Genomic DNA, 26,257 nt, shown 5'->3' with positions numbered 1-26,257 from the left:
ATGTTGCTAATTTTGTTGAAAACGTGGAAAGTTTTTATTATTCAATGTGCTAAAATGTTATTAAGGGGGGACGAGAGTAATGGATTTTTGCGTAATATTGCTTAATAGCAAAAAATATTAATTTTTAAAAAGCTAAAAGTTGGGGGATTCCTTTTAAGGAAAAAAGGAAGTCAAGTGAAGCGCACAACATTAAGGAAAAACCTGCACCATTTTTACGAAGGCATAAAATCTCGCATGATTTTATTATGAGGCTCCAGTCGTACTCGCTGCAATACCTGCAATACCATAAAACACGGGATTTGCATTAAAAATTGAATTGCTTCCCAAACACAGTAGATGGCGAGAGTGCTTGGGTGGTGTCCCGGTCGCGCAAAGAGTTGGACTCGAGCCTGGAAGATGTCTCTAGCGGTGCTCAAGAGCAAACCACGTGACCAGAAAGGCGGTTCTCGTCGTCGACTTTTGATCTCGGGACACACACATTGCTTACTTCCTCTCTCTTCGAAGGCTTACATCTCCAAATTAGCGGTTAATTAGCGCCACCAGCCACGAGTGTAATTGCAATCGGCTATTTCGGGATGAGACGCGGAAAATAAATTCTCGGTCATGAATTTTGCCATGAAATGTGGTACTTAAATTTCAAATTCGATATATCATGCGCTTCACAAAGTATTTTGGCGTAAGGCGCCAAAGGGTTTCGGAGATGCACCATTGGCCGAGGACGTGCGTCGCTGCACTATTGCTGCTGGTTAATTCAGTGTCTGTCCTGGCGGCTAACAATAAGACTGAAGGTAAGTCTTGTCAGCTACTTATTACTAACAAAATACTTATCATTAATATAGCTCGTTTGGTAGTACTGTCAGTACAATTATAATCCACCTAAATCTATTGATAAGAAGTGTAGAGTTTTTATTACCGAACTTAATTGTTTTAGTCGTTTTGGCAATGGCATTAATATTATCTGTGATCTTTAACCGGCTGTCATGCCATTTCATAATTAATTTGTAGCGTGTCAAACAATTTTTAATGATATGTTATATTTATTTCCAAACAATGTACAACATTAAAAAGAGTTGCAAGATGGGTTTAAAAAAAAGGCATAAACTTACAGCAACAAATAACACAAAATGTTAAAAAAGTTGCGCAAAAAAGATCCTTTCCTGGATTACTTTTGCTTTAACTTTTCTGCAAACAGTTTGTGTACCAAAATAACCTGAAATCCCTCATTAGTGAATATATTTGATATTAAAAAGACTACGAACGTTATTAATGGACAAAACACAAGTGCCTAATCTTTCTTCGATTTTTTTAAATCTTTAATACAAAAATCAATTAAAAAGATCCAAGGAAGTGCCTCTTAAAAATTACTAATATTTCAAAATTCCTCATAGTCATTTCACGCAATTTTTTCAAAGCCAAGAAAAAGAAACGCGCTAAGGAAGGGAGTCCTCAACAAGAAATTTGCATTCACATTCGATTGCAAGTAGCATACACGCAAACATACTCTGAATTTCAAAATAACGATATTCCAATGCTAATATTGCTGCTTTAAAGCTGGAACGCGCAGCACTTATAAGTTTTTGCAAACAGTCTCTTCAGTAACAAACGTGAAACAGCGCAAATGCCGAATATATCCTTCAATAAGTACAGGAAAGAAAACAAAGAACGGCTCAAAACGATATTGTCCCGCTCTAATACCCTTCCCCCGCCTTCAAAAGTCGAAAAGCTGCCTTCTTTAGCAAAATATGTCGACTCGTGGAAAAACACCCGATGTATAGCGGCTAATAAATTGGCCATTTCTGGGAGGCATAACTTCTGCGAGCAGTCAGTTTATCCTCTGGATTTGTATCAAGCCGTAGTTAATCTCCAGAAGGAAGAAGGTTGCTAGCTCGCTCTTCACTTTCGATCGGCTGCGTATATTTGATAGTCGACAGAGAGATATGGTTTTATGGCCGGCCGCAATATTGGCATCAAGCGGCCCATAAATACCTGATGCTCACACTCATTTCACCTCTTATCAATACTTGTTCAACTTTATTACTCAACTTGCCAGCGATGACAAAACTCATAAAAAAGTTTGCTCGTTTGTTCTCTCGCACGTTGATCCTCAAAACTCTCTGCTTTCAAATATTAACGCGACACGTGCATGTGTGCGCGAAGATCGAAATCGCGACTGCATGCCAGCATGTACCTCGTTTTTTGCCACCTTTAGGGTGACAAGTTGGCGACGAGATGAAGAGATCATCAAGCTCCCCCAGCTAGCCCGGATAATTTGTATTTATGGCAAAAAGCGGCTAACTAAGACGACGACGCCAGTCTGTCATTTAATAATGTAAATATAATGTCATAATCGATACACATACTGGCGGCTGTTTCCCACCGACCATGGCTTTCCTAAGAGCATAGTGCATGCAGCGCGAGATGAGTTTGGGCGCAAGATATTGCGATCAACACCTCATTTCAGCAGGCCAACACACTCTCGCTTGCTTCTCTTATCCAAAGAACAGCTTCCTTCATATTTCGTCCGCACGATGTGTTATATGATATAAATTTCAACACGTGTTTACTCAGCGGAGAAAATTTTGTTTGAGAAAATGAGATTCTCTCTTTAGATGGGAAAAGAGGACAAGGCAAGATATAGAATTGCTGAAATCTCGTCAAATTTTAGATCAAATTTATTTCAGAATGAAAAAAATTGCCGAATCCTCTCTTAGACTTGTTGAATTTGTTATGTGTTTCTAAATTTATAGAACCTGGAAAGAAATGGAGCGAAAAAATACTCTAACAAAATAGACGATTTACCTAATATTGGAAAAATACACACTAATCTAATGGTAGCCGAAATTTTAAGCTAACGAAACGCACTTCTACTTAATAGATTCCACAAATAATTGAAGCGGGCAACATGAAACAAGTCGTATTCTAAAAAGCTCAAATTTAACCATACAAACGAGAGTCCTTCCAATCACTGCATGCTGTCCCCATATTTTAACACTAAATTGTTAGATCTAATGTTCGTTTTGAAAATTTTATAGCCCAACTGGCGAAATTTCTAAACAAACACGGAGGCGGGATCTTAAGTTTCACAAACGGCCGATCTTTGTCTAATGCACGCAGCCTCCTGTGTATATTATTTATTAAGCGGCCACGAGAGGAGAGCGAGGCCAAAAGTTGTTTCCCATCATAAAGTGCAAAAATGAGAGTACGAAAGATGCGGTGATAAAAATTTAGCTGCTCTGCCTCTCTCATCTTGTGCAGATTCTTATTTCTGGCTTCTGAAGCGGATGATTTTTCTTCACAAAAGCCACATTGTGGTCAAGCAGAGGCTTTAAATTAATTCTCCGCGCTTCTTGATTTAATCTGCATGCGCGCGCTCTGTGGCAAATGAGCAGAGCCCAGAGGGATGTGAAACAATGCCCGCTTTACTTAATTCTGATTTTTAGTGTATATGAACACTAGAGATCGAAAGGCGCGACGTTCATTAGCTATTTTTCATAATACGTCTTCTTAACTGCACGTTAGAATTATAAAAGATGTCGATTTTTACGTTTCGATTTGAACTATTATGAAACACTGCAGATAAATCAAACAGCTCATTAGACTTTTTATTTCAACGCCGGAAACAAAATTACCTCCTCAGACCCTTCAGAGTGCATCTGCCTTTATTTGCACGTACCAAAACAAATAAAATTTTACATATATTTCTCCATGTCTAGGACTTAAGTTTGATAAGATAATTCTGCCGTTAAAAACGATCCAAATCAGTGAAGCTCAAATTAAAAACTAATAAAAAAATAAGCAATAATGCATATCTACTGCAATTGCTGGAAACAAGTAAATTCCCTTTAACTCTTGATGTTGTAGAGATAGCTTGCTAAATACAGTAAGAAAAATTACTTCAAAGAATGCAATGAAGCCTTTCGTTTTAATCGTTTTAATTTACAATTTTTCACGCCCCTGGCAGTACTTCCATCTCTCATCTTCAGTGCACAGCCGTCTTCAACTCCGAAATTGCAGCTTGCGTAATTTATTCTTATTTCTCTGAGAGCGGCCACAATGATTCATGGACCACTATTATAATTGTGATCTCTTTTCTCTCTCCCGAGAGAGAACAAATTGCTGCCGCTTTGTGATGCTGGTAAATATTTTGGCAGCAGCCTGCTCACGCCCTTTGTTTCGGCGGGCGTCGCAAAAGCTGCTGCCCGCATTTTTCCCACATTGTTCACTGCGCAAGAGGAATGCCCCTCAATTAATCACGAAGCTGCTAATCGAACGCTCTCGTCGATCGGCTTGTTGTGCAGTATTTTGAAATGCCACTACCGACAAAAAATTGTTCCACTTGTTCTTTTAATAGAGCCACACGCTCCGAGTTGTGCGAACAGCAACATCAGGGGGCTCGTCCGTCCTTTATTTCAAAGTGCTTAAGCGTTCGGCTCACGTGATCGCACGGTGAATTATTTGCAGTCCGCCTCAATCCAGAGCCTGGAAGCAGTGCCGGGAATTGCAATTTGTGCGGAAACGGACAGCGCTGAGTAAGCTTTCAGAGAAGCGACTCTGCGCTCAGCAATATATATTTATTTTTAAGCGTAAAATATGTTGAAACCGCCGTTCAAATATCAAATGATGTGCCGTAACTTAAGAAACCCCGCTCTTAGATCTCAGTGTTATCTGTTTCAATTACAAAGAACAATATGATATTAAGGAAGCAGGTTTTATTCTTCAACAATCTATCTTTCCTGCTTTGTCAGTCTAGCAGCTGCAAAACCATTTATAATTGCGTGTATCATAGCCACGTGGGTGAATCAACGTCAGAGAAACGAGCGCTCCGAAATTAATTCCGACAAAAAAAGAAGGAAAAGGCTGCATTCACAGGCCGCGCCGGAAATCGTCCTATTCTGTTTTATTTCGAATGCAGGTCTTGATTAGCATTAGCTTAGTTTGCCTCTATTGCCTTTCATTACGAAGGGTGTGCGTGGCGATTCATCAAGATCGCGACACTTGATATTATTGTCCGAAGAAGTCCATTGTGTCTAAAAATGGGCAGCAAACCTTATCGCACGTTTCAATTCATTATTCATTCAAACTCTTGCAGTTAAAACTTGAAAAATATACGTCTTCCAACAATAGCCGCTGTCCTCTGTTGTTCACTGTTATCATTCATATTCATCACATACTGTATATACCTAAAATTTTTAGTTTTCCACTGGCTATTTTTCTTGTTTTTGCTCGTGTGAGCTTTTGTCAATTAAATGTAATTTTTAGTATCCATTATTAAAAATTATCTAATGTAGTTCAGCATAATTTGTGGCATTTTTGGGATTTGTGATACAATCAATTTTGGAACCAGAAACACACGGCTCACGGCTCGTAAATTCGCAAGTTTTAAAGAAGAGTATTGCAGCTATAGAGCCTTAATCTTACTAATTGAATAATTTTTATGCCAAAAAGATGCTTCATTTGCATTCATCATAAAGGCTCAGCGTGTCATGCACAATCAAACGAATTGAGTGCTTTTAAGCAAATTGCGTTCCTGGTGGAGTGTTAAATTAAACATTAATAAACCGGAATCCATTAATGAATGCAGGTTTATTACGATGATTAAATAGTAAGTAAAACGACGAGGTGAACCTGTCCGACCGACCACTCAAAAGTTGTCCACAAAGCGACGTTGATGCTGATTTTCGCGAATTTTTCACTCTGGTTATTTGCTTGCGAACTGTCGGTCGGTCGTTTTCAGCAGCAGGAAATAATTTTGGCCGCTCGCAGACCCATAAAATTGCGCTGAAACCACCCGTATCCTTGGCCGCTTCTCGCGTATCTTTTGGCGGCCCACATAATATTTTCCGCTTCATTACGACGGATCGCAAACAGCCTCTTTGTCGGCTCCTGTTAGAAAAGCCATCATTTGAATTTAAATGCGCTGCAGACGCGGCGGCCGGCTGAAAAGGACGCGCCACCGTGCTTTATTTTTTGCCACACGCCCTGCTCTCGCCTCACTCATTATGATTGCTTTTCGTCGCGTTTAATTTCCTCCGCGCCTCATCTCTCGAAGGATTTGCGTAGTCACTTGATTATTGCCTCTGATTCTTGGTGGATGCGGATTTAAGGAAAGACTCAATAAAAGACAGTTTGATTATATTAATTAATTTCATAATAGAATTCATACTACTGGGAGTTACGCGCAATTTCACATCAAATTCAATCAATTTTTTCGTGATTCATTTGCTATTCAATTACATGAATTAAAATTTATAGCAAGATTATTTTTACTTAGCTGTTACTTTTCCTATCGCAATTACGGCGCTTCTCACCACAATGCACAAAATACTGATCTCTTACTATTGAACGTGGCAAATTGTAAAACTTTCTTTTCTATACTTTTTGAACTTTTTGACTAAACCACCCACAAAAGTGGAAAGTTCTGCCGCCGCAATATTAATGGTGACCGATTCACTTTCCGGATACTGCTGGTGAGTGACACAGCGCAAAATAAATAGAGTCTGACTGAGCAGTGTGGATGCATGGCTGGTAGGCGACACTTTGAAATTAATGGCACACTCTCTCCGACCCGCCGACGAATTCCCCAAACGCGCGCCGATCGCTTTTTGCAAATCGACTTTTCATTTGAAGCGCCCGGACAAAAAATAAACAGCAAGCAGACACGCGCACGAGAGAATTTCTCGGAATAAATTTCGAATTTATGGTGTGCGGACCACAAGACAGAGAAACAAATAAATATAAAAAGGGGTTGTTGGCGGCGAGAGCTGTTGAGAGGCCAAGACATCTCACCTCATCAAGTGAAGCTCGCGCCTTTTATTGGGCGATAAATTATCGGCCGAACAAGCACCACCGCCGAGACAAATGTGAACATTTATGTATCGTCATTTGCTAAGCCCTGGGATCTAGTCCAAATTTACAACACACAATTTGTTAGTTGTGCTGAAATGGCGATGCTCTATTAATAACCATCTTATGCTTCGCCTTAAATTCGTATTTCGCGACAAAATCTCGTTTTGTCGGATGTCCAACAAACACTTACCTAAATATATGTTTAATCCTATCATTAGAATTTGAGACAAACTTAAAAATGTAGTACCCATTAGTAGTTAGCATTACAGTGCGATAATTAACAAGGCTTTATGTTAAATTAGGAGTAATACTTGAACTGAAGAATAGTAAAAATAAATTTGACTAAAAAAATATTTCCAACGACTTTTCCAAAGCTTACTTTGATGCTGACAAACTATGAAAAACTGCTCGTCACCTGTACATGCTGTGCGAGAGAGGCAATCAAATTATCGGTCAAATCTGCCTAATAGCCTCTTCAGGCGTCTGCAATTTCCTGAGTGCGAGAGAGGAGAGTCCATTTTTAGCAAACACGAATGCAAATACATTTATACGTGAGCTGGAAATTGATTTATACCCTCTGCCAAATGGCATTGGACTGCGCTGACTAGGGTGGTATATGTATGTATTTTGTGCACAAATGTAGTTTTCGATTTCGTTCACAGGAGAGCAAGAGCCAATTCGCCGTGGCAAATTGGCTTATCATAATAGCAAGCGGCAGATCGTAAAATTAATTTGTGGCCCCCAAGCTGCTGCTGATGATGGCAACAGAGTGTAATCGCGTCACACAACATGTGTGTGCATTCCGCTATAGAAGTGTGCACTCGCTCGCCCAGGGTATGGCAAAAAAAATACCACATGGACACTAAATTTTTAAACTGTCCGTGTTGCTATGAACACATAGTTGAAATGTGTAAAAATACATTAAGTTAATTTATTTAGGAAAATTCATTATATATTATATCAAAATATCGAAAGTATCTTTTCAAGTGTTTTATTCCTCCTCATTCCGAAGGAATCAAAGTTTTTTTAAATGTCATTCCCATTTCCAATTGCACAAATTACGATTTATTAAATAGGGCCCCTGCTATTTCTCGCGCTCCATTTTCAACCTCTTAATGATAATGCCGGAGTTTATTTCCAGAATAGGAAGTGCTATTTTTTCGATTCTACGGTTCCCTACTATATTATATACTTCGTGATTCTTAATTTTGCATCTGAGCACTTTTGGATCAAAAAAGACTGACTATCATATCATGTCAGCGAGGTTGTACGGTATTTTGCAATTTTAGGTGGTGTGAGATATAGTAACACTATTCGACAAATATTGAAATAAGGGCGCTATCTAAGATTTTCGCACTCCCCATATAGAACTTGGACCAAGCTCTTCAAGTTCGCCTCAGACACGAACTTTGGCAGAACATAGTTTCGCTCCTCTCTATCCTCATCTCGCAGTGCCATCAATAAATAGCACTTGCAGCTGCCGCTTCAATATTGAATTAGTGCGCCCGTGTTTACTTTATGCTCTCGTCATCAGAGCATTATGCCATTTAATGTTAACGCGCGTGAGGTCGTTCTGTGTTGATGTTAGTTTGAACAACATGCCATTAAGTTGGATGAATATAGTTTTTACAAATATTGCGTACAAAACTTGATTAAACGATGCCTATTGAAGGCGGCAGACCTTTAATTCGGCTCTCGTAATGACAGGCGTCGTTCTGTTATGGTGGGCAGAGCCATTTTTTAATGATTGTCTCCCTCGGATAGCACATAGAGGCTGATATAGTCCCAAATATATTGTGTTGGAAATGCTAAATTATTTTAAAATTGTAGTTTTTAGTATTAGTTGGCTTTAATCTTGCCTTTCATTAACTTGCGATTAAAATAGGTATCTTTTATTATTCAAATCAAGTCATATATGATATACTTCTCACTTGATAAGTTAAAAAGAGAATTGTATAGACGTTAAGAAATCGTCTCCGCTGACAAATTTTGACTACGCGAGGTGATAAGTAATGAGCCAAAGAAACGTGAAAAATCTAACAAGTCAATAGCATTGGCGGCGGCGGCGGCGAAAGACGCGGCAGAGAATCTAATTTTTTAGGCACACAGGGCACATCCAGCGAGTTTGTCAACTGGAAGTGGTGTGTGTGTGTGTGCCGCGTATCCCAAATTGAGAGCGACGGAGTGGGCAGAAATCAAACAAGAGCGCTGCATCAGCACTTTTGCCTAGATATTTTTTCTCACCAGCACTCAAAAGCCAATGTTTGGTTGAGGAGTTTTTCTGCCTCTAATTGACAAGCACACACAGGCAGAAGAAGAAATTTTCATTTGAGACGGACCGCCTGAACGCGGAGTGGATTCAAATTTCTTGATCAAACATAACGCACCTATGAGCGAAGAAAATGCCTTCAAAGCTGCATTTTCTCGTTCTGCGAGGACGGTGTGTCATCTGAATTACCTCAGAACATGTACTCTGAAATCATCAACAAAATTAGCACACACTTCAAGAACTCTTAAGGTGGCCTAAAATGTTTATAAATGCGTTTTTTTCTTTCTCTTCAAAGAGGAATAGTGCTGTATGATTGCCGTAAAAGGAGCTTCATTTCAATTTTATGATATAAAATTTAGTCTTTTGTAAACATCTAATATCCTTTAGAGATTTCATAAAACCTAATCTCTCACCCCTGGCATACACATTTTAAAGTTGCGGCTTAAAATAATACTGAATTTTGACTCAAAATTACATTTTGTAGGGTGAAATTTAAAGAGAAAACTCTTCACTTTATACTCTAGGGTTCGATCATATTGCAGCATTCCAATTCATTATATTCAAATTAATAAAGGTTTTTTTCTACCATGATTTGCATAGAATTCCCCAAATTAGTTTCTCTTCTCGCTAATTTCATGTTTTTTCAATACAGAAAATCTCTTTTCAATAATTTCAATGCATAATTTTGTACGCAAGAGCAAATCATTGTTTTCATTACGCGCTTGAAAGTGCTTGTGTGGCGTAGACAATTAATGATTCTGTTTCCCAGAAAAACAGAATACCAATATCAATCAGTCAAGTATGCACTTTCTTTGCTTCCTCCAAAAACAGGCAAGATAAATCGCAACTCGAGAATTCTCTCGACACTCATGCGTCACGAATGCAGTGGAGCCGAAAAGTGCGAAGAGCAAAAGCCAGAATTAAACCACTCTGGCGCCGACTAACCACAAAATTTCTGTCTTCTAAAAAAATGGCTCAGATTTCAGCGGATCTGGACTGATTAGTCGTCGCCAAATTTATATCCACGCGAGTTAGACGCGACTTGCTCTTAGCAAACCCGAAAAGTTAGATAAACCCGAAAGTGGAGGAATGGTGACAGTTAATTTTTCTAGCTGAGATGACAGCGGCGGGCCGGCCGACAGTCGTCTCATCTGGCCGCCCGACGGACAGCCGGCTTTCAAGAGCTGCAAACTAATTTGTTAATTAAAACTTTGCTCAATGCTGCCTGGCCGGGGCGTTTTTATTGCGCACTCGAGAGATGGAAGCGGAAAATGCGTATGCTTTGCTTGGGGATGTGAATAATGTAATCTAGGCCGCGCAAAAACGGCAGTTTTGAGGACGCACGTTTGTATTAAAAAACAAATTGTCAAAAACCACAGCCAAGTAACAAGACCTGCAATTAAACTGCAGGAAAGTAGATGCTGGAAATATGAAGTCCGTAAAATTTACGACATCCATGCAGCAGTCATATATTTTATGGCGATATTCAACCTGGTATATTAGACGGAAATTTGGTGTAAAATATGGAAAAAGCCACTCAAAAAAATTGGCTTTCTGAACAAATATTCAACTCATTGTCAGTGTATCCAGCATAAGTGGCTTCCTTGCTCATTATTAGCTAATTATTGGTAACAATATCATTCAACCATTTTTCTTCAAATATTTCCAACAAGTAACTTGTTACATTCCCAACCACGAAGAAATTGCTGAGAAAGTTCGGCGAAAAATTCTTTTCACTCCGACTTCTTTTTTTAATATTCGTGAAAGCAAAAAGCAGTCCAACAGAAAAATGCTGCCGCTGGAACGTTAGTGGTAATTTAATATTTAGGACCGAGAGAGCGAGAGAGAGAGACCGCCCACTGCCTGCTCTTTGATTATCAAAATGACACTCTCTGGCGATGTTCTCGCGGCGTGACGTATTCAGGTGCACCCAACGTTCCAGCGCAAGCGTGTTCCTTGTAATGCACGTTTCAAATGAAACACACGCACATTTGTTTCGGAATGAGCTTGGTATATGGAGCACGGCTTTCCTTTTGCGTCTATTCTTTGCCAAACAAACAAAAAGGATGGTGGCTGCTCTTGTCGCAATGGATCACATAACAAACTTTCCAAGGCATAAAAAAGATTGCTTTATCCGAAATTATTCTCTCAAGCACGAGAAATGACAACTGTATTATTTGCCAAAATGAAAGCAGTATTCAAAAATGTTAATCCAATATTCTATAAACAGTACTAGTGTATTTGTGTCTTCATCTTGGAATAAAATTTATGTTCCAGACGTTGTTCTTATTTAAATCAAACTAAATTTCTCAGTGACACAAATACTTGCGCAGAAAATCTAGGTTCGCAGAAATAAGCAGACCACTATGTGTGAGATTGCGTTCAGCGTGTACGTGAGGTGCGCGCGTATATATTGTAATGTAACACCGGCAGGGCGAGAAAACACGTTTCCAACCAGCGCACACACATTCATTTGAACGAGCAGCGCGTTTTAATATTTCGGAGCGGCGTGCGCGAGACGTTGTAAGATGAGATTGCTTGTGTGTGTAACAAGAAAAGTCGTCGACGACGTCTCGGCGTGCGGTGTGATAGTGCGGTCTTGTCATTAGCGTGCGCACCATCGAAATGCGAAAAGTCAACTTTTTTGGCTGAATTCGCTTGCCGCTCTCGTACTGACTATCTCGGCTTGTTACTTTAAAGTGAGAAAAACGCAGCCTTTCTCCCAGGAAGTTGATTAAAGAAGGGAAAAGAGAAGTGGAATTTTATCTCTGGCAATTTCGCACAGCGTGTGGCAAATTTAGCATTTTATAAAATATTTTATCTTGCCTTATCCTGGTGAAAATATATTTTCTCGTGGCTCCCAAATGTCCCAAAAGAGACATTCATTCAATTTATAATTTAATCAAGCAGAAAAACTTTTTTGAATTTCTTGCTTGGAAAAATGATGTTCACTGAAACAGAATTTATTTTGATTGTGCCTCTTCGAACCCTTTAATCTCCCAGTTTCTTAACCCTAATTGTAATTACAAGAAAAGTTTTTAGAACACGTCATCCGTTTCCTTTTCATCAGTTTGCCTCAAATTAGTGCTCCAAATCCTACAAAGCCTATACAAAAGCCTTTCAGTCCATTGTTATGTGGGTAATTTATATCCTCCAGCGAGAATGTGATTGGGTTAAAAAAGAGTCAGCCAGGTTAGTTTTTCGCGTCTTTTGTAGCCGTCCAGAGCAGCAGTGGATCGAGGGAATGAAAAGAATTAGGGCTGCTTTGTCTTGAGCGAGTGCAAGAAGTCCCCTCAAACCGCAAAATAATCAACTGATTGAGTCAGCATCTCCTCTCATTCGTTCGCTTGCTCGCGTGTGTTTGTGAGTGTCTCTCTTTCAGACTCCTTTTAATCCCAGCCGACCCTGTCTTGCTTTTGAGACAACACGCGTGCCGTCACTGCAAATCAACCGACCAATCGTCCGCAGAAATACAAACCGCAGATCAATTTCTTCAATCGCGACTCGCAGCTTTTCCAGTCAGCTTGTTTTCCCTGCCTGCGATTCAAGTCCGCGAGTGATGGTGATTGATCAGGGGATTATATTGTTGCGGCGCTTTTTCACCGCAACTAAGACTTTGATGTGGATATGTTAAGATTGATTTCCGCCAATTGATACTATTTCAAATTGGTTGATATTTACTGTCGTCAGTGCAACGTTAACTTACGCGTTCCATATTATAGAATGGTCTCTTAATTTCTAACGAGTATTTGGAGTCTTGTTGGTTATTTTTCTCTGACACTGTATGTTATATATTGCCATCCACAAATTTATCAGTGCAAATTGTGCGCGACGTAATGCTCGGGTAGACTCCCGCTATCCGACAAAATGCAGATTTGAGTCTTGGCATGACTTTAAATCCAACCTTATAGCGATGTCAAAACCATACTCAGGGACCCATGCCGTACAAAATATGCGAGCAGCCCTATACCGCAGAACTCTAGCTCGCAGTTAATATAATGTTGTATTAGTTGACTTGGTTTTAGACTGGACTGACACGAAGATTATTCGAACAGAAGGATAATTTATTAAAACGGCAGCATAATACAGTGTCAAAGAAAAATAAACAAAGACTCCAAATACTCGTTATAACTTACGACATTCAAGCTACCCTAGGTATTTAGGCTTGGTACATTTTATGAGAGATATTTGGCGCCCAAGTTGACAACAAAATTCATCCCTTGTTTTATTTTTATAGGCTTCTCCCAGCAACTGAGTCCTGTAAATCTCTACAAACAATGCAGTCAATTGCAGAGTACAGATTTTATAGCTGACCATCAAGTTCGTGAACGTACGAGATAATTTTTAATCGTACATCGCTCATCCTGATTTAAAAATTGTGTATTTCAAAGCTTTATCAGCATTCGCAGGCCACTACGTATCGTGTTTTATGCGTCTTGAAAGTGCTAAAAGCATATTTCATGCATTTCACATGCGAATGGAAACACAAAATAAAATGTATTTCACATTAGCGGGGCCCAGACACATTGAAAGAATCTCTCCTCGCAACGCATTTCTTTTGCTCTCCGCGGCTCTCTTTGCTTAGGACAAAGAGCAATTCGTCAGCCGCTGAAAGAACAAAAAGCAGCAGTCGACGTTTTAAGCGGCTCGATTGCTGAGCAAACAGTTTTAAAATCTCATAGAACGCGTTCTTCAATCCATCATAAAAAGTACACTGTTAATGTTTCCTCTATCCATTTACAGGGAAATTTATCGCCAGTATTTAACCTACTGGCACTTGTCCAGGTTTCGCTCTTTTTCGCTGCGGCGCCGTGCCGAAAGCTTCTAACCCAAAAATCGTCCGATGAGAAATGCTTCCTATGATAAAAAAAATGGTTTGATCTCGCAAAAGGGAATTTTTTGATTGCAATGAACTGAAAATTGACTTTTTTAACATTGTACTTGCTCTCCTAAAAGGTGATTTAAATCGGTTGTATTTTCGTCACAGTGCGGCAAAAGATTACCCTTAATTAAAAAATTAAAAGAATTGTTTATATAATTACGCACATCTAAATAAATATGAGGTCGGATAATTGGATTTTGCTGGATAAATATCATTTTTATCACTTTAAAAGTCAACCGATCATTTGACTAAAATTGTCGTGCCATGTTTTGTGTATGCACTGATATTTTGCACACATTATTATTTATTTTATTATTAGATATCGTAGAATTTGTGAAAATTGCGTTCTATTTTAACGGTAATTATTTGTTTTAATTTTGATGTGTTACGAATTTATTTATTATTTGCGATTTAGACCTCCACCTGCAACGTTTAAATTATTTGAAACAAAATGCTAAAAAATATACATAACAATGTGTGAAGCAATATCTCTATCTCTAGAATAATGTTTACACAGTTTTGAGTTGTGTATATAGAACGGTATAAAGACCTGAAACAGATGCGCGAATCCATTCATTCCCTTGAGCCACAAATCGCGTAGGAAAATGTTGAGACAAGAGCAATTAAGGGCGAGAAGCGCCAATTAATTATGCGGTCAATAGAATGGATAAACAGTTCGGAGTCGGTGGCCGCGAAATTTTGCCACACGCGCTCTCCACACGCATAATTAATGCTTAATTTTGGCCTGCTCCCGCGGCCTGCGTTCCGAGAGCAGAAAATAGCCCGCACGCGCGGCAATCCGTAAGATGAATCGTCAACTAAAGTGATTTAAACAGGTGTACTTTTTGTGTAACACATTAACAATTCAAATGCCAAAGGGGGGGCTCAAGCTATGCAGCCTACGGAGCTAAACGCTACATTTGTAAGCGCTTTTCGCTTGAGTCTGCATTCACGCGCAAATCGCAAATAAACCCTCTGGCCAATGCAAATGAAACGTTTCAGCTTTTCTTATTTCTGCGGAAGCACTTTGGGGCCTGGCCAAATTGTCTTCATTTTTTCGACAGGGCAATTTTAACTCTTTTTGCTGACGCGGCAGTCGTCGGCTTATGTTCATATTTCTGCTGGCATCTCATTCATATTTCAAGCACAATTGACACTCGATTAAAAGTAAAACGTAATGCGTGATTTCATTTTTATGTACAACACAAAAAAAGAAAGGCTGGATTAGAGTGGCGAAAGAAAATTACACTAACAAAAAAATTACTAATTCAAAATGATGATGGCAAACCTAATAGCTTGGACCGTTGCCCTAGATAGTGTAACTCGCTTTATTTTAATTTGTTTATTCTCATTTTCTATTCGGGGTTGCAAACCAGGCTGCTACAAACGGTTGACATTCCAATTACTTATGTTTAATATAACAACATAAAATTAAACACGTAGAACGCTTAATTAACAACGCTAATTTTTGTAAACCTATTCTTCGCTTTTTCTCCGGCAGTCCATTGAAGATATTACTTATTATTGAGTCAACTTCCTTCTCGATTCAAGTTTTGATTTCACGGTAGTAATTTTGTATGGCAACATCATTGTGCTCTCTGGGATGCATGAGGCGGCAATATAAGAAATGTCACATATTCCTCGAAGGAAGCAGCAAAAACCGGTCAACCAGTATCAGAAGATCCATGCACATACAGTAGCATTCAGCAGTTCCCATCGAATAAGAAAAGAAAATGAGACATCCCGCCGGCCGTCTGAAAATGTAATGCAATTATGCGCCAGCGGCTTTTGAAAACTGTGAGTATAGAGAAGGATTGGGTTTCGTGGCTCGAATACCAAGTATTAAGTGGCGTCTGGCGGCTACTTGCTCTAAAAATGAAAATGCATTTCTCGCCCGCAACGCAACGCAGCGAACCGGCCGGCCGGCGCATTTCAACCTGCTGAGCTTTCGCCTTTTATGGCTACGCTGCGATGATGAATCTCTGTGAAATGAGCGCTTTTTCTCCGCTACTCATTTTTGACGTGCTACCACTGCTTTTGTGTGCCTGCCTGCGACTTTTCCACGCACAATGCGCCAGGCGTGCTGCCTGACGCGAATAAATCATTGAAAGTCACCGGCGTCTCTGTTCGCCCGCCGTTTGTATCTGATGCTCATCTCTCTTTCTCTCTCGAGCAGTCCGCTCTCGCAGCCGGTTCGCCTCGATATTATAGATGGATGATCTGCACTTTGCGCAGAATACAAACCACCCAGCCATGATTGATAGCCCTCCTTAATCGTAGTGGTCGCGGAAATTGCACTGATATCACATCGGCCGAGTGGCTCTTTCTGCCTCAAGGCGCCGTTTGATGTTCACCGAAAATATTTATCCTACCGTTCCAACACGGTTGTCAACACTTCTTCCAAGACAAAATTTTATCTGAAATAAAAAAATCGATGACGCAAAATTGGATATAAACTGACTCTTCCGTATGCTAAATTGAAGAGGAAGGTGAATTTAGGAAAATTGTAATAATTTTTTGTTTTAAATAAAAATACAGATCATTTAAACAGACCTAAAATAAGCAGGTGCCTTCTGTACAACCTTAGATAGAACAAGACATATAATTATGCTATAGCCTTGGTCTTACACAAAAACACAAGGGTTATATTTATTGAAATTAGCTTTAAAATGTTTGAAAATTGTTAGTACCATGGGTATTTTTTATTCATTTTGAGCTTGGCATAATTTCTTACGGCTCATTTAACCTCAAACTCCTTAATTACGAATTTGATATTCAGGCAAACCGTTCCGCGCCATCTGACAATTATCCGCAACCGCTCCGATGTGGGGCAGATTTCCCTGCACGACCGCACGACAAACTTAAAATTAAACGCCGTTTGAATCGGCTTCTTTCTCAGCAGGCCCATTATTTCCGGCAATTAGCCCCTAATGTTGCGGCTATTAAAACAATAGTTGCACGTCGACCGTAATGAGATCTCGTGCCGCCTGCAGATGCAAATTTAGGCATTCCGCCACGCACCTCTCTCTCTCTCTCTCTCTCTCTCTCTCTCTTTTCTCCGCTCGGAAGCTGCTTGAAATTCTTTGCGGGTGCCTCCTTTATCTTCGCACGTTTACCACAGGTTTAATTTAAAATATGTTGAAATTTGCGCCGAATTTAAATTGCTAATGCGTGCTGAGGATTTATTTCCTCATCATCGCGCTGCTCCAACAACGATTCCTTTCGTTCGCATGAGAGCGACTATCCCTCTTCTTGAGAACCGAGAGTGTAGTCAAGGGGTTGTCTGCCTCGCCTGGGGCAATTTACGCCCGCCCTGACAAGAGAACCGTTCTGCTCAGCAAATCCGTGACAAAAATTTCACTCACACGCGTGCAAGCAATTTTTCTTCCAATGTGAAGAATAACACAGAAAGATATTGAGCTAAAATGCGCCAAGAGGATTTTACGGTCTCGTGGAATAAAGCGCACATACAAATAAATTCTTTGGTTTGAGGAAGGTAAAGATAACAAAACTCAAACTTCAATTTTTACTTTTTCATTCAGCAGAGAGGACGCTATACTATTTCGAATGATTACTATTAGAGATCAACTTTTTGAGCATATAGCCTATTTATTCCTGAATTATTTTGAACAGTATTGCATTTCAACCCAGGTTTAAAATTGCAAAACATGTTTTTCCATCAATGAACTAAACGGGAACAAAAACATTATGATGATTGCTTATCAACACAGTAAATTTATTAATACATTCTTTTTGGCAGCTAAAACAAAGTAGTTCAAAAGAATCATTAGATAAATAGAGCTATTAGCTGCGCTATTTGACAAGACAAGAGCACTAGGTCAGCCACGCATATTTTGATAATTCGCCCCCCTCGACGCGCTGGAGGGTTGAATGGCAACGCGAGTGAGGCGCCGAGACCGCGCGACCGGCCTGCTTCCCATCAGCGGGGCTGACAGAGCGACCCTGCACTGTGTATTGATATTTGTTTTGGCAAACACGCGGCTATTTTAAAAACGCCTCCATTATTCATATTTCCGTCACACGCCGCGATAGAAAGCTGACTTTACTTAATGATTAATGAATGGACGTTGAGAGGAAAAATTTAATTAAAATCTGCAACACCCCGACCCATTCCAATATGTGTGTATTTTTATAAATGAATACCCTTGGCTGACGTTTTTGGGCCACCAACTCAAAATTACTCTGCCGCGTTTGACTTTGATTTTCGTTCATATTCTCTCTTGAAGTTGAGCTCACCTGCCCACCGGAAACTCCAATTAGAAATGCTTTACGAGCTGCTTGGCTCGTCTTGAGTTTTTGGCCTATGCTAAAGCGCCCCTCCTGTTCCCTGAAAATATTTATGAGGCCTTTTTATATTAGCCCAGAGAGCTAAAGACGGCTTGCTGGAAGATCCTTGTGCTTTAATTACACTTGGCAAAAGCTAATTTTTCTCCGGAATTAAGTGGAAGTATAAGAAATTCCGTGAAGTGTTTTGCATATCCGCAGTTAATTTGCACTTCTTGAACTTGATCCAAAAATCCCTCGGTGCTAAAAGTAAGACAAAGATGCGGTTGTGCTTCACGAAGGATGTTACGAAATGCATCGTTTAATGTGGAATATTTAAAAGTGTTTGCGACCAAAATAATCAACGCTGAAATCGGGATTCATGACTCCCAACAGAGGTAGTCAGCTGAAGTGGAGTAGCTCATATAATTCCCCCCTGTCTCAACTCATTCCACTCCAGAAGGAAAGTAACGTGCGCCCTCTCTCACTCGTCTCACATAATTAATTAGCCACATGCGCGCAAAAAGCAGCAAAGTCAGATAAATTATCCCTTGGCTCCATTCGCAACTGTCAAGCTGTGGGAACTTCAAAAACGTCGTCGAGTGCCAGACTGCACAATTTCCGAGTGTTTGCACTCAGAAAAGAAAGTCAAATGAGAGAAGACGCGCAAGCGGCAGTCGACTCACTCTCGTCAAAAGTTTGTTCTCGATTTCAATTAGAGGTTTCGCGGCTGCGGTCTTTGATCTTGTGCCCCAAAACGCGACTCGTAAAACTGCTTTACGATAATGCCTGCTAAATATTTGGTGTTTTCAATCAGATCCTAGAGTTCTCTACAGACGAGTCAGACTTTTCGCGAGGGCAGGGCCGCCTGCCAAAAATCTCGAAACCGTCCGTCTGGTTGAACACCTGTCCTGGTGTTTTATTTCTTTGGCCGGCGGATCGGTTTTTTCGCTTCGGGCCCACCTACCTATCACTCGGGGCACGCTCGATAAAAACCAAGCCGCCACTTCCTCTTGGCATCTCCGTCATAATCGAACGTGAACTGCTCTCGCGCTCACTTTGCATGCGAGGATTTGCTAATTTTACTTTCGCAGTCCGCTGTCTACCGAGGAATGATGCGCTTCATTACCAATTAATTAATCGTCCAAGTCGCACACGCTTTGTTTTTCGTTTTATTCAGTCTGTGAATTTTAAGTAATGTTGGTTATTTTGGTGGGAGCAGCATTTGTGAAAGAGTTCTTTGTGAATTTCGCCGAATTTAATGAGATAACCTGTTGACGATTTTCTTGCTAAACAAGATATCTTTGTTCTCTTTGGTGTGCTTGAATAAAAATGTAGAAATTTTCATTATTCCTATTTCTGGGTTTGCCTTGTTGTAAAATAACATTAAACATTAGGACAATAATAAATACTGCAGGGAAACCTCTTGCTAGAAATTATGGCTCGCTGAATCTTTTGTAAACTGAGTTGTATTCAAATCAAGTGTCATCAGTATACATCAAAATGCCGAGCACACAACCATCCCCAATGGTATCACTGTGCTACAGATAAATCAACCTCTAGGGAACGAGTCTATCAAAATAGTACATTTTTCAAACGTTGGTGGATCGACCACGAAAAACTCAAGCGATGCCAGAGGGCAGACATTTTGGGCACGTACAAATTGCGCAAAACTGTCAAACGAGCTGCCACGCAAGTGTAAAATATGTTTCAATGGCTCTGGCAAACTCGCTGCTCTCATTGATGTGTGTCGAGCGCAAAATGTCCCTCAAATTCACGGAATCACCGACCGTGACTCCTCATATTTAATAAGTCGTTGGAGTGCGCGGGACCCAAACACTGCTGCTGCGTGTTTGCTTATTCCCATAAAAGTATAGGCAAGTATGACTGCGAATAATAATTCATTATTTCGCGCGAGCAGTGGCCATAGGAGCTCTCAATGGGAAAAGCGCGAGATAAAGTACCTACGTGCATGCTCTCGCGGCACTTGCCGCGAGTAGATTGTTAATTTATTCCGCTCACTCCGCCACTCGTGCCAGAATGCGCCCTCACCTCCTCAAATCCCTTTTCTGCATGGCCTTATAGCACTCTCTATTCGTTGTATACCATCTTGTATGCATATATATGGCGATATACCTTCCCACACACATGCACAGAGACAGAGAGACGTCGGGTGCTGACTTACGCGTGCAAAACTTCTTCTTTTCGCTAATATTTGAATTTCAAAGCAGATGAAAACATTCAAAATTTATTGCAACACACCGAAGCAAGTATATCTCAACTTTTGAAAGTCGGAGAAAAGTTGCGAGCGGCATAAACAGCGCCGCCAAATAAATATTTCATATATGTGTTCAGACGTCTTATTCCTTGCATGCTTATGTAGTCCGTGGTGGGGTGTTTATTTGCATGCTGAATTTATTGCAAGCAGGCACACTTTCCTTGTGAGGTTAGAGCTTCTACAACACCAAAACTATATTTTTCTCTCACACTTTTTTAAACATACCCTCGATTTTTCAAATTATTCGTACTAGGCCTACACTCACATTGCAGGTAAGTATTTTATAAACATAAAAATACGTTACTTGACTGCCGATTAGTTACTTTGAATGCTAATAAACTAGCTAAAGACCCATTTTTTAAGATCATGCGCAGAAAATGGAGTGAAAAGTAAAATATTTTCAAAATATTTAAAATGAACTTGTTCTTAATATGAATTCACTCTTATTTTTAGTTTTGAAAAAAAGCGAGTTTGAGCGTTTTACTTGCCTATTTTTTAAATATATGATCTAAAATAGAGCTCTGCGATAAATTTATCGCAGAAAAGCAGTAGTGTTGCTGAATGAGGAATAATGGAGGGCGCTTTTTATCATCATTACTGCAGGCCCGCGCATTTCTGCTGCCAGTGTACGGAATAAGCGATGGCGTACAAAACGTTGTCGCATTACACAGTTGTGTGCGCGCTAAATCGAAACGTGTTTTCGCTCACGTCGTTTATCAAAGTTTTGGATGGATCCGATAACGAGAGGAATTGTTAGATATGTATATCACTCCGTTTGCGCTGTTTTGTGAAAAATCGGATTTTGATTTACATATACGATGCACAAAAAGATATGTATCAGTGTGTACTGCGGTAAAATTTAAAATATATTTAGCTAATGTTAGACTTTACTGTGGACATGATTAGAGATCTCTGCAGAAGTTATTATAATCTAGTTAGTTACTATATTATATATGAGCTTATAGTTTGTTAACCTATTGTTTGAACTGATATTGAAATTTTCAAAACGATTTATAAAATTGTAAAATATTGAAGTGCACTCTTTTATTTCACAAGTCATAAGCTCGTGTGTTCATCCTCAACAAATGTATCCCTGAAAACTATAAAAACCGACTGGCCCCAAAACATACAAAAATTATCGTTATCATTCCCAGCAGCATGATGCTCGGATCCCCATCGCTTTTAACGCCCCCGAGTAGGCGGACCACACCCCGCTTTAGTCCGCAGTGTTTCACACCATTAACGCGGCAGTGTTATCTCTGGTGTTGCAGGTTGCAGCCAAGTTTTCAGCGCCGAGCGTCCAGTGCTAATCAGCAGCCGGCGGAATGACTCTTCCGCCCCTGTGCACTGCTCCTACCTTGTTCACGCACCCCCTGACACCTTCCCAGGGCGAGTCTTCCAGGTTACTTTCGAGCACTTTAATGTTGGTCACCGCACAGTCAGCGGCGGCGCCTGCCAGCACGGCTGGGTCAAAATCGAAAACTCGCTTTTCTGCGGCACTGGAATCTCGCCTAACACATTTCTGCTAGCACCGACCACGGAGCACTACGCGAAAATTCATTTGGTGGTTCATCCAGGAGAAAAAACCCACGACTTTCAGGTATGTAATTTGCTCGGAGATTTCTATTTGAACTAAAAAAAACTTTGCCAAAATTCTACAAAAGTACGAGGTCAATTATTGCGGAATAGACAAAATTAAAATGCTAGCAAGAATGATTAAACATGTGTGTACAAAATAAAAAAAATCTTCACTGGAAACCGTTAAGCAACCTGCTTCAGTCTTACGATCAACCGGTTGCATATATTCCTGTGTTGAAAGTTGAAAGTTTCAAACTTACAGGTGTATAATATGTGTTCTAATTCTAATTTTACCCGTTAGCGTGGAAGGTTATGTAATGTTGTAGTGACCGTTAGGAATGAAAAAGATGTTAAAAAGTGTAGAAAATTATCAAGTTAGAGGAGGAAATTTTGCCCTTTGCCTCTATGCAGTCAGAAAGTGAAATATGGAAACAGTACAAGGCGAACAGTATTTACATAATCAGTACACGTGCTTCAATGGATCCTTTATTGATTTCCTTGCACAATATTTATATTTCAATTTCATGCCCGTAAAAGCAAATGGAAAATTGCCTCTTCCAACTTGAGAATTTTCTCTAATTTGTTTAACCATCTTTTTTGCACACATTTAATTTACTCAGCAACAGAAATTGAATATCAATACTTCTGAAATTCCGATGCATATTATTTGAATTGATTTACATAATAAATATCGACGCTCGACGCTTAAATAATTTAATAAGCAGAAAATTATTATAGCCATAATATACAATTTGTTTAAATCTGATTTAAAATCATAAGAAAGCGCTCAATTTTTTATTTCCGATATACACGAAGAAACCAAACTACTTCATAACAATTTAGCTATATTTTTTTCAGGCAAGAATAGAACTGCTGTCTGAACTCACACTACAAGAAAAACATCATGAGATGATTTTGGTTACCCCTGGCAAAAAGGTGCCCTTCACTGAGTGTGATCGAATTTACAACTGCTTGGAATACCCTGGCTATTGCCAAGTGAACTCACCCTCTTACCCTGGAGTCTACATTCGACCAATGAACTGCTCCTTTTTCCTCAAATCACCGGAACCGGGAGTCATCGTGGGAGGCAGATACGAATTGTTTGAGGTTGGCGGCGGTCTTCGACTCTTTGCCGGTGCGGCTTGCGACCTTGATGACCACTTGGAAATTTACGATGGAGGCGAGTTGGTGGCCAAATTCTGTGGAAGAACGAAAAAGTTTCCAAGAATAGTGACCAAAACGAGAGACGTAATGATAAGGTGAATTTTTCTAACCTTTTAAACGTTTGGTAAATATTATACATATTAATTAAATTAATTTTAAAATTGGTGGTTTTGCTTCACTGTCAGTTTGCTTATATTTTTTTTTAAAGAAATGACACCGTATTTTATTTGGGATGACATGTCGATATAATTTTCGGTGGGTTTATTGTAGTATATTGACCATACTAAAATTAACACATGTTTAAAAATTAAATAAAATTATGGAGGAGCAGGAAAATATCTTGCTTGGGTTTGAGGCGCACTCCCAAAACTATCATCAGGCCGATAATTAAAAAAAAACTTGACAGAAAAAATTTTAATAATAAATATGTATACACATTTTTCAGAGAAGATCCTACTTTGCACATTGCCATGTTTCATTCAATGCTGATTTTTTTAATAACTGAATTACAAATTTTCTAACAACGGGTTTGAAAGAACATAATTTTAGCGTAATCAGTGCGTGATGTTATTTATGTGGGAATCTTGAGATTTAATGCACCACATTTAAATTACAGATTTGTCTCCACCCACGCTGGGCCACCATCCAAAGGTTTCGCGCTGAGCGTGGAGCGGTCGCCCCCGCACCTGGCTGACAACCAAATTCGCTGCTCGCAAACCTTTAAGGTCGGCTCGAGCGTTGAGTCATTGAAGTCGCCGCACCACTGGCTAGCGCCCAAGAGCCACTGTTCCTATCACCTGGTTACCAAGCCCGGGAAACAAATTTGGCTTGCTTTCAAGAGCCTGAGAACAAGGTCTAGTTGCTCGGAATTCGATGACCACGTGCAAGTTTGGGATGGCTTGGAAATGATCCTAAGCGTGTGCAGAAATTCTAGCCTCACCTACCCTGTGGTCAGCAAGTCGAACCAGCTGAAGATCGTGTACGTCAGCCCAACTGGAACCTTTGATGCATCCAGCCGATTGTTTTTTCAAGTCAAGTTCACAGCCGTGAACTCCATTGAAACCGGTCAGCACGTGAATGGAACTTGGTGTGACATGGAGTTTCGGCCACACCGCCTCGGAGGGCCTTTTTCCCTTCTCAACCCAAAGGAAATTCTTCTTGCGCCCCCAAAAATGCCCAAAGTACTATTGTGCAGGTAATAATAAAATTACTTTTTTTCTGAGATGATTTACGAATGTTGGCTCTCTTTTTATTAAATAGAGAAAATGTGAAAACCCGCTGATTGATCATTACAGATACAGATTGAATATTTAAGATATTTAATTGATTTGAACTAGCTTGCAAACAGGAGTAAATTAAAGTTAAAATATAAATTCCTTTCCTTTGAAAAGAAGTGCTAGTGTAATTTTTAATATAAAATTTGGCTTTTTTCGCTTCTTCGAAAGCATATAAGAACACCTACAAAATCATAATTATATTGTTGTTTACTCTCACATTTTTATAACATCAAAAGTATAAACAGTACTGGAAGAACGCCTGCTCTTTTAGATAAATTATATAAAATTTACTAAACGTGGACATGTATTACAGGTACAGATTCATTGCTCCTGAAGGACACACAGTGAGGCTGCATCTGAATCATGCTGTTTTCGAACCACTGTTTAAGTGCAACAACGCAATTTGCGATCCAAACGTGCGACTTAACACATCTTACGATCGGCTCATCGTCACGGAGAAGATCGAGAGCATTCACTTGGGCTGCGAGTGCGGTGGGCGCGTTTCTGAAAAGCACCAGCATCCACTGATATACCACTCGCGCGGGTCGGAAATGGTGCTGCAGCTGAAACTGCGCCTCAATCCAGACCTGCTTGACTCATCGACAAAGAACTCGCCTGAGCTGTACCAGTTCCAGGGGCGTTACCAGTTCATGCCCCCTGACCCTGAGCACCTGCACTGCGGTCACGGCAAAATCATGGTCGAAAACGCCACAAATTCCGCCTCCTTCTTCCATTTCCCTACGGTTGACAAATACGTCAGCTCCCCGATTCTGTGCCAATGGAATATCCAAGCAAACATATCCAAAATCAGAATAGAAAAACTGAACCTAGCAAAAGACTGCAGAACAAATTTCCTCCAAGTCAAGGTGTCAGACCAGATACACAAACTGTGCCACGATTCAAAGAGCTGGAATGTTACTTTGGAAGAACCCGTCGATACTTTCAAGTTTACGCTGATGGCCAGCAAAGGTGCGCCTCACGTCTTGATCGACTGGAGCTCAGACGAGCGCGAATCCGAGCTAGAGGAGTGCTACGACATGTTGACCCTTGCCCTGCTGACCATCTGCGCCGCCATAGTTACAATGTGTCTTGTGCTAATGGCGGTGATGCTGGTCTGGAGAGTGCGCGGCAAAGTGTGGACGATTTGGAGACGCAAGAGTGAACAGAGGTACAATACAGTGACTGTTCGGCATTCTACGTTTTGGTGAGAACCAACAAGATTCACTGCTGCCTCTTGGGCGTTACGCGCAACATGATGCCTATAGCAACGTACTTACCATATAAAAGAAAAACATATATTTAAATGGCATAATGCTACCTGTAAAAGGAAATGTGAATGAGTAAAACTTTTATGTGTACAGTAGAAACGTCCGTCTGTCATTAGATTAAAATTAACAAAATTAAACTCTACACAACTCATTAAAGATATGGTTTTATTGAAAAATATGTACATAGATGATTTTTATGGTTTGAAAACTTGCTTATAATGGTTAAGCGACACTCAATATTAACTAATTTCAATTACGTAGATTATTTTAAATGAATTATTGATAAGTATAAATATCTTGGATCTTAAAATCAGATTAAATTTCATCATACCCGAAATATAATTGAATATAAGCTAGAAATTTATTTTATGTACAGGAGTAATAAGATAAATTATTATTGACATTTAAAGA

The 26,257-nt window shown here is 39.9% G+C and overlaps 1 protein-coding gene across 1 annotated transcript; it reads left to right on the top strand.

Moving 5' to 3' along the window:
- The first annotated feature begins 454 nt into the window (after positions 1-454).
- Positions 455-26,002, top strand: LOC135938749 (uncharacterized). The gene is made up of 5 exons (XM_065482657.1): positions 455-788; positions 21,831-22,159; positions 22,996-23,396; positions 23,918-24,496; positions 24,892-26,002. The coding sequence occupies exons 1-5, from the start codon at positions 653-655 to the stop codon at positions 25,784-25,786; spliced, it is 2,340 nt and encodes a 779-aa protein (XP_065338729.1). The 5' UTR covers positions 455-652; the 3' UTR covers positions 25,787-26,002.
- The last annotated feature ends 255 nt before the right edge of the window (positions 26,003-26,257 follow it).

The sequence above is a fragment of the Cloeon dipterum genome, chromosome 3 (genome assembly GCF_949628265.1).
Source record: "Cloeon dipterum chromosome 3, ieCloDipt1.1, whole genome shotgun sequence".
In the NCBI taxonomy this organism is placed as follows: Eukaryota; Metazoa; Arthropoda; class Insecta; order Ephemeroptera; family Baetidae; genus Cloeon; species Cloeon dipterum.
Note: the sequence above shows the minus strand (reverse complement) of the source record. Positions and strands in the feature narration are given on the sequence as shown.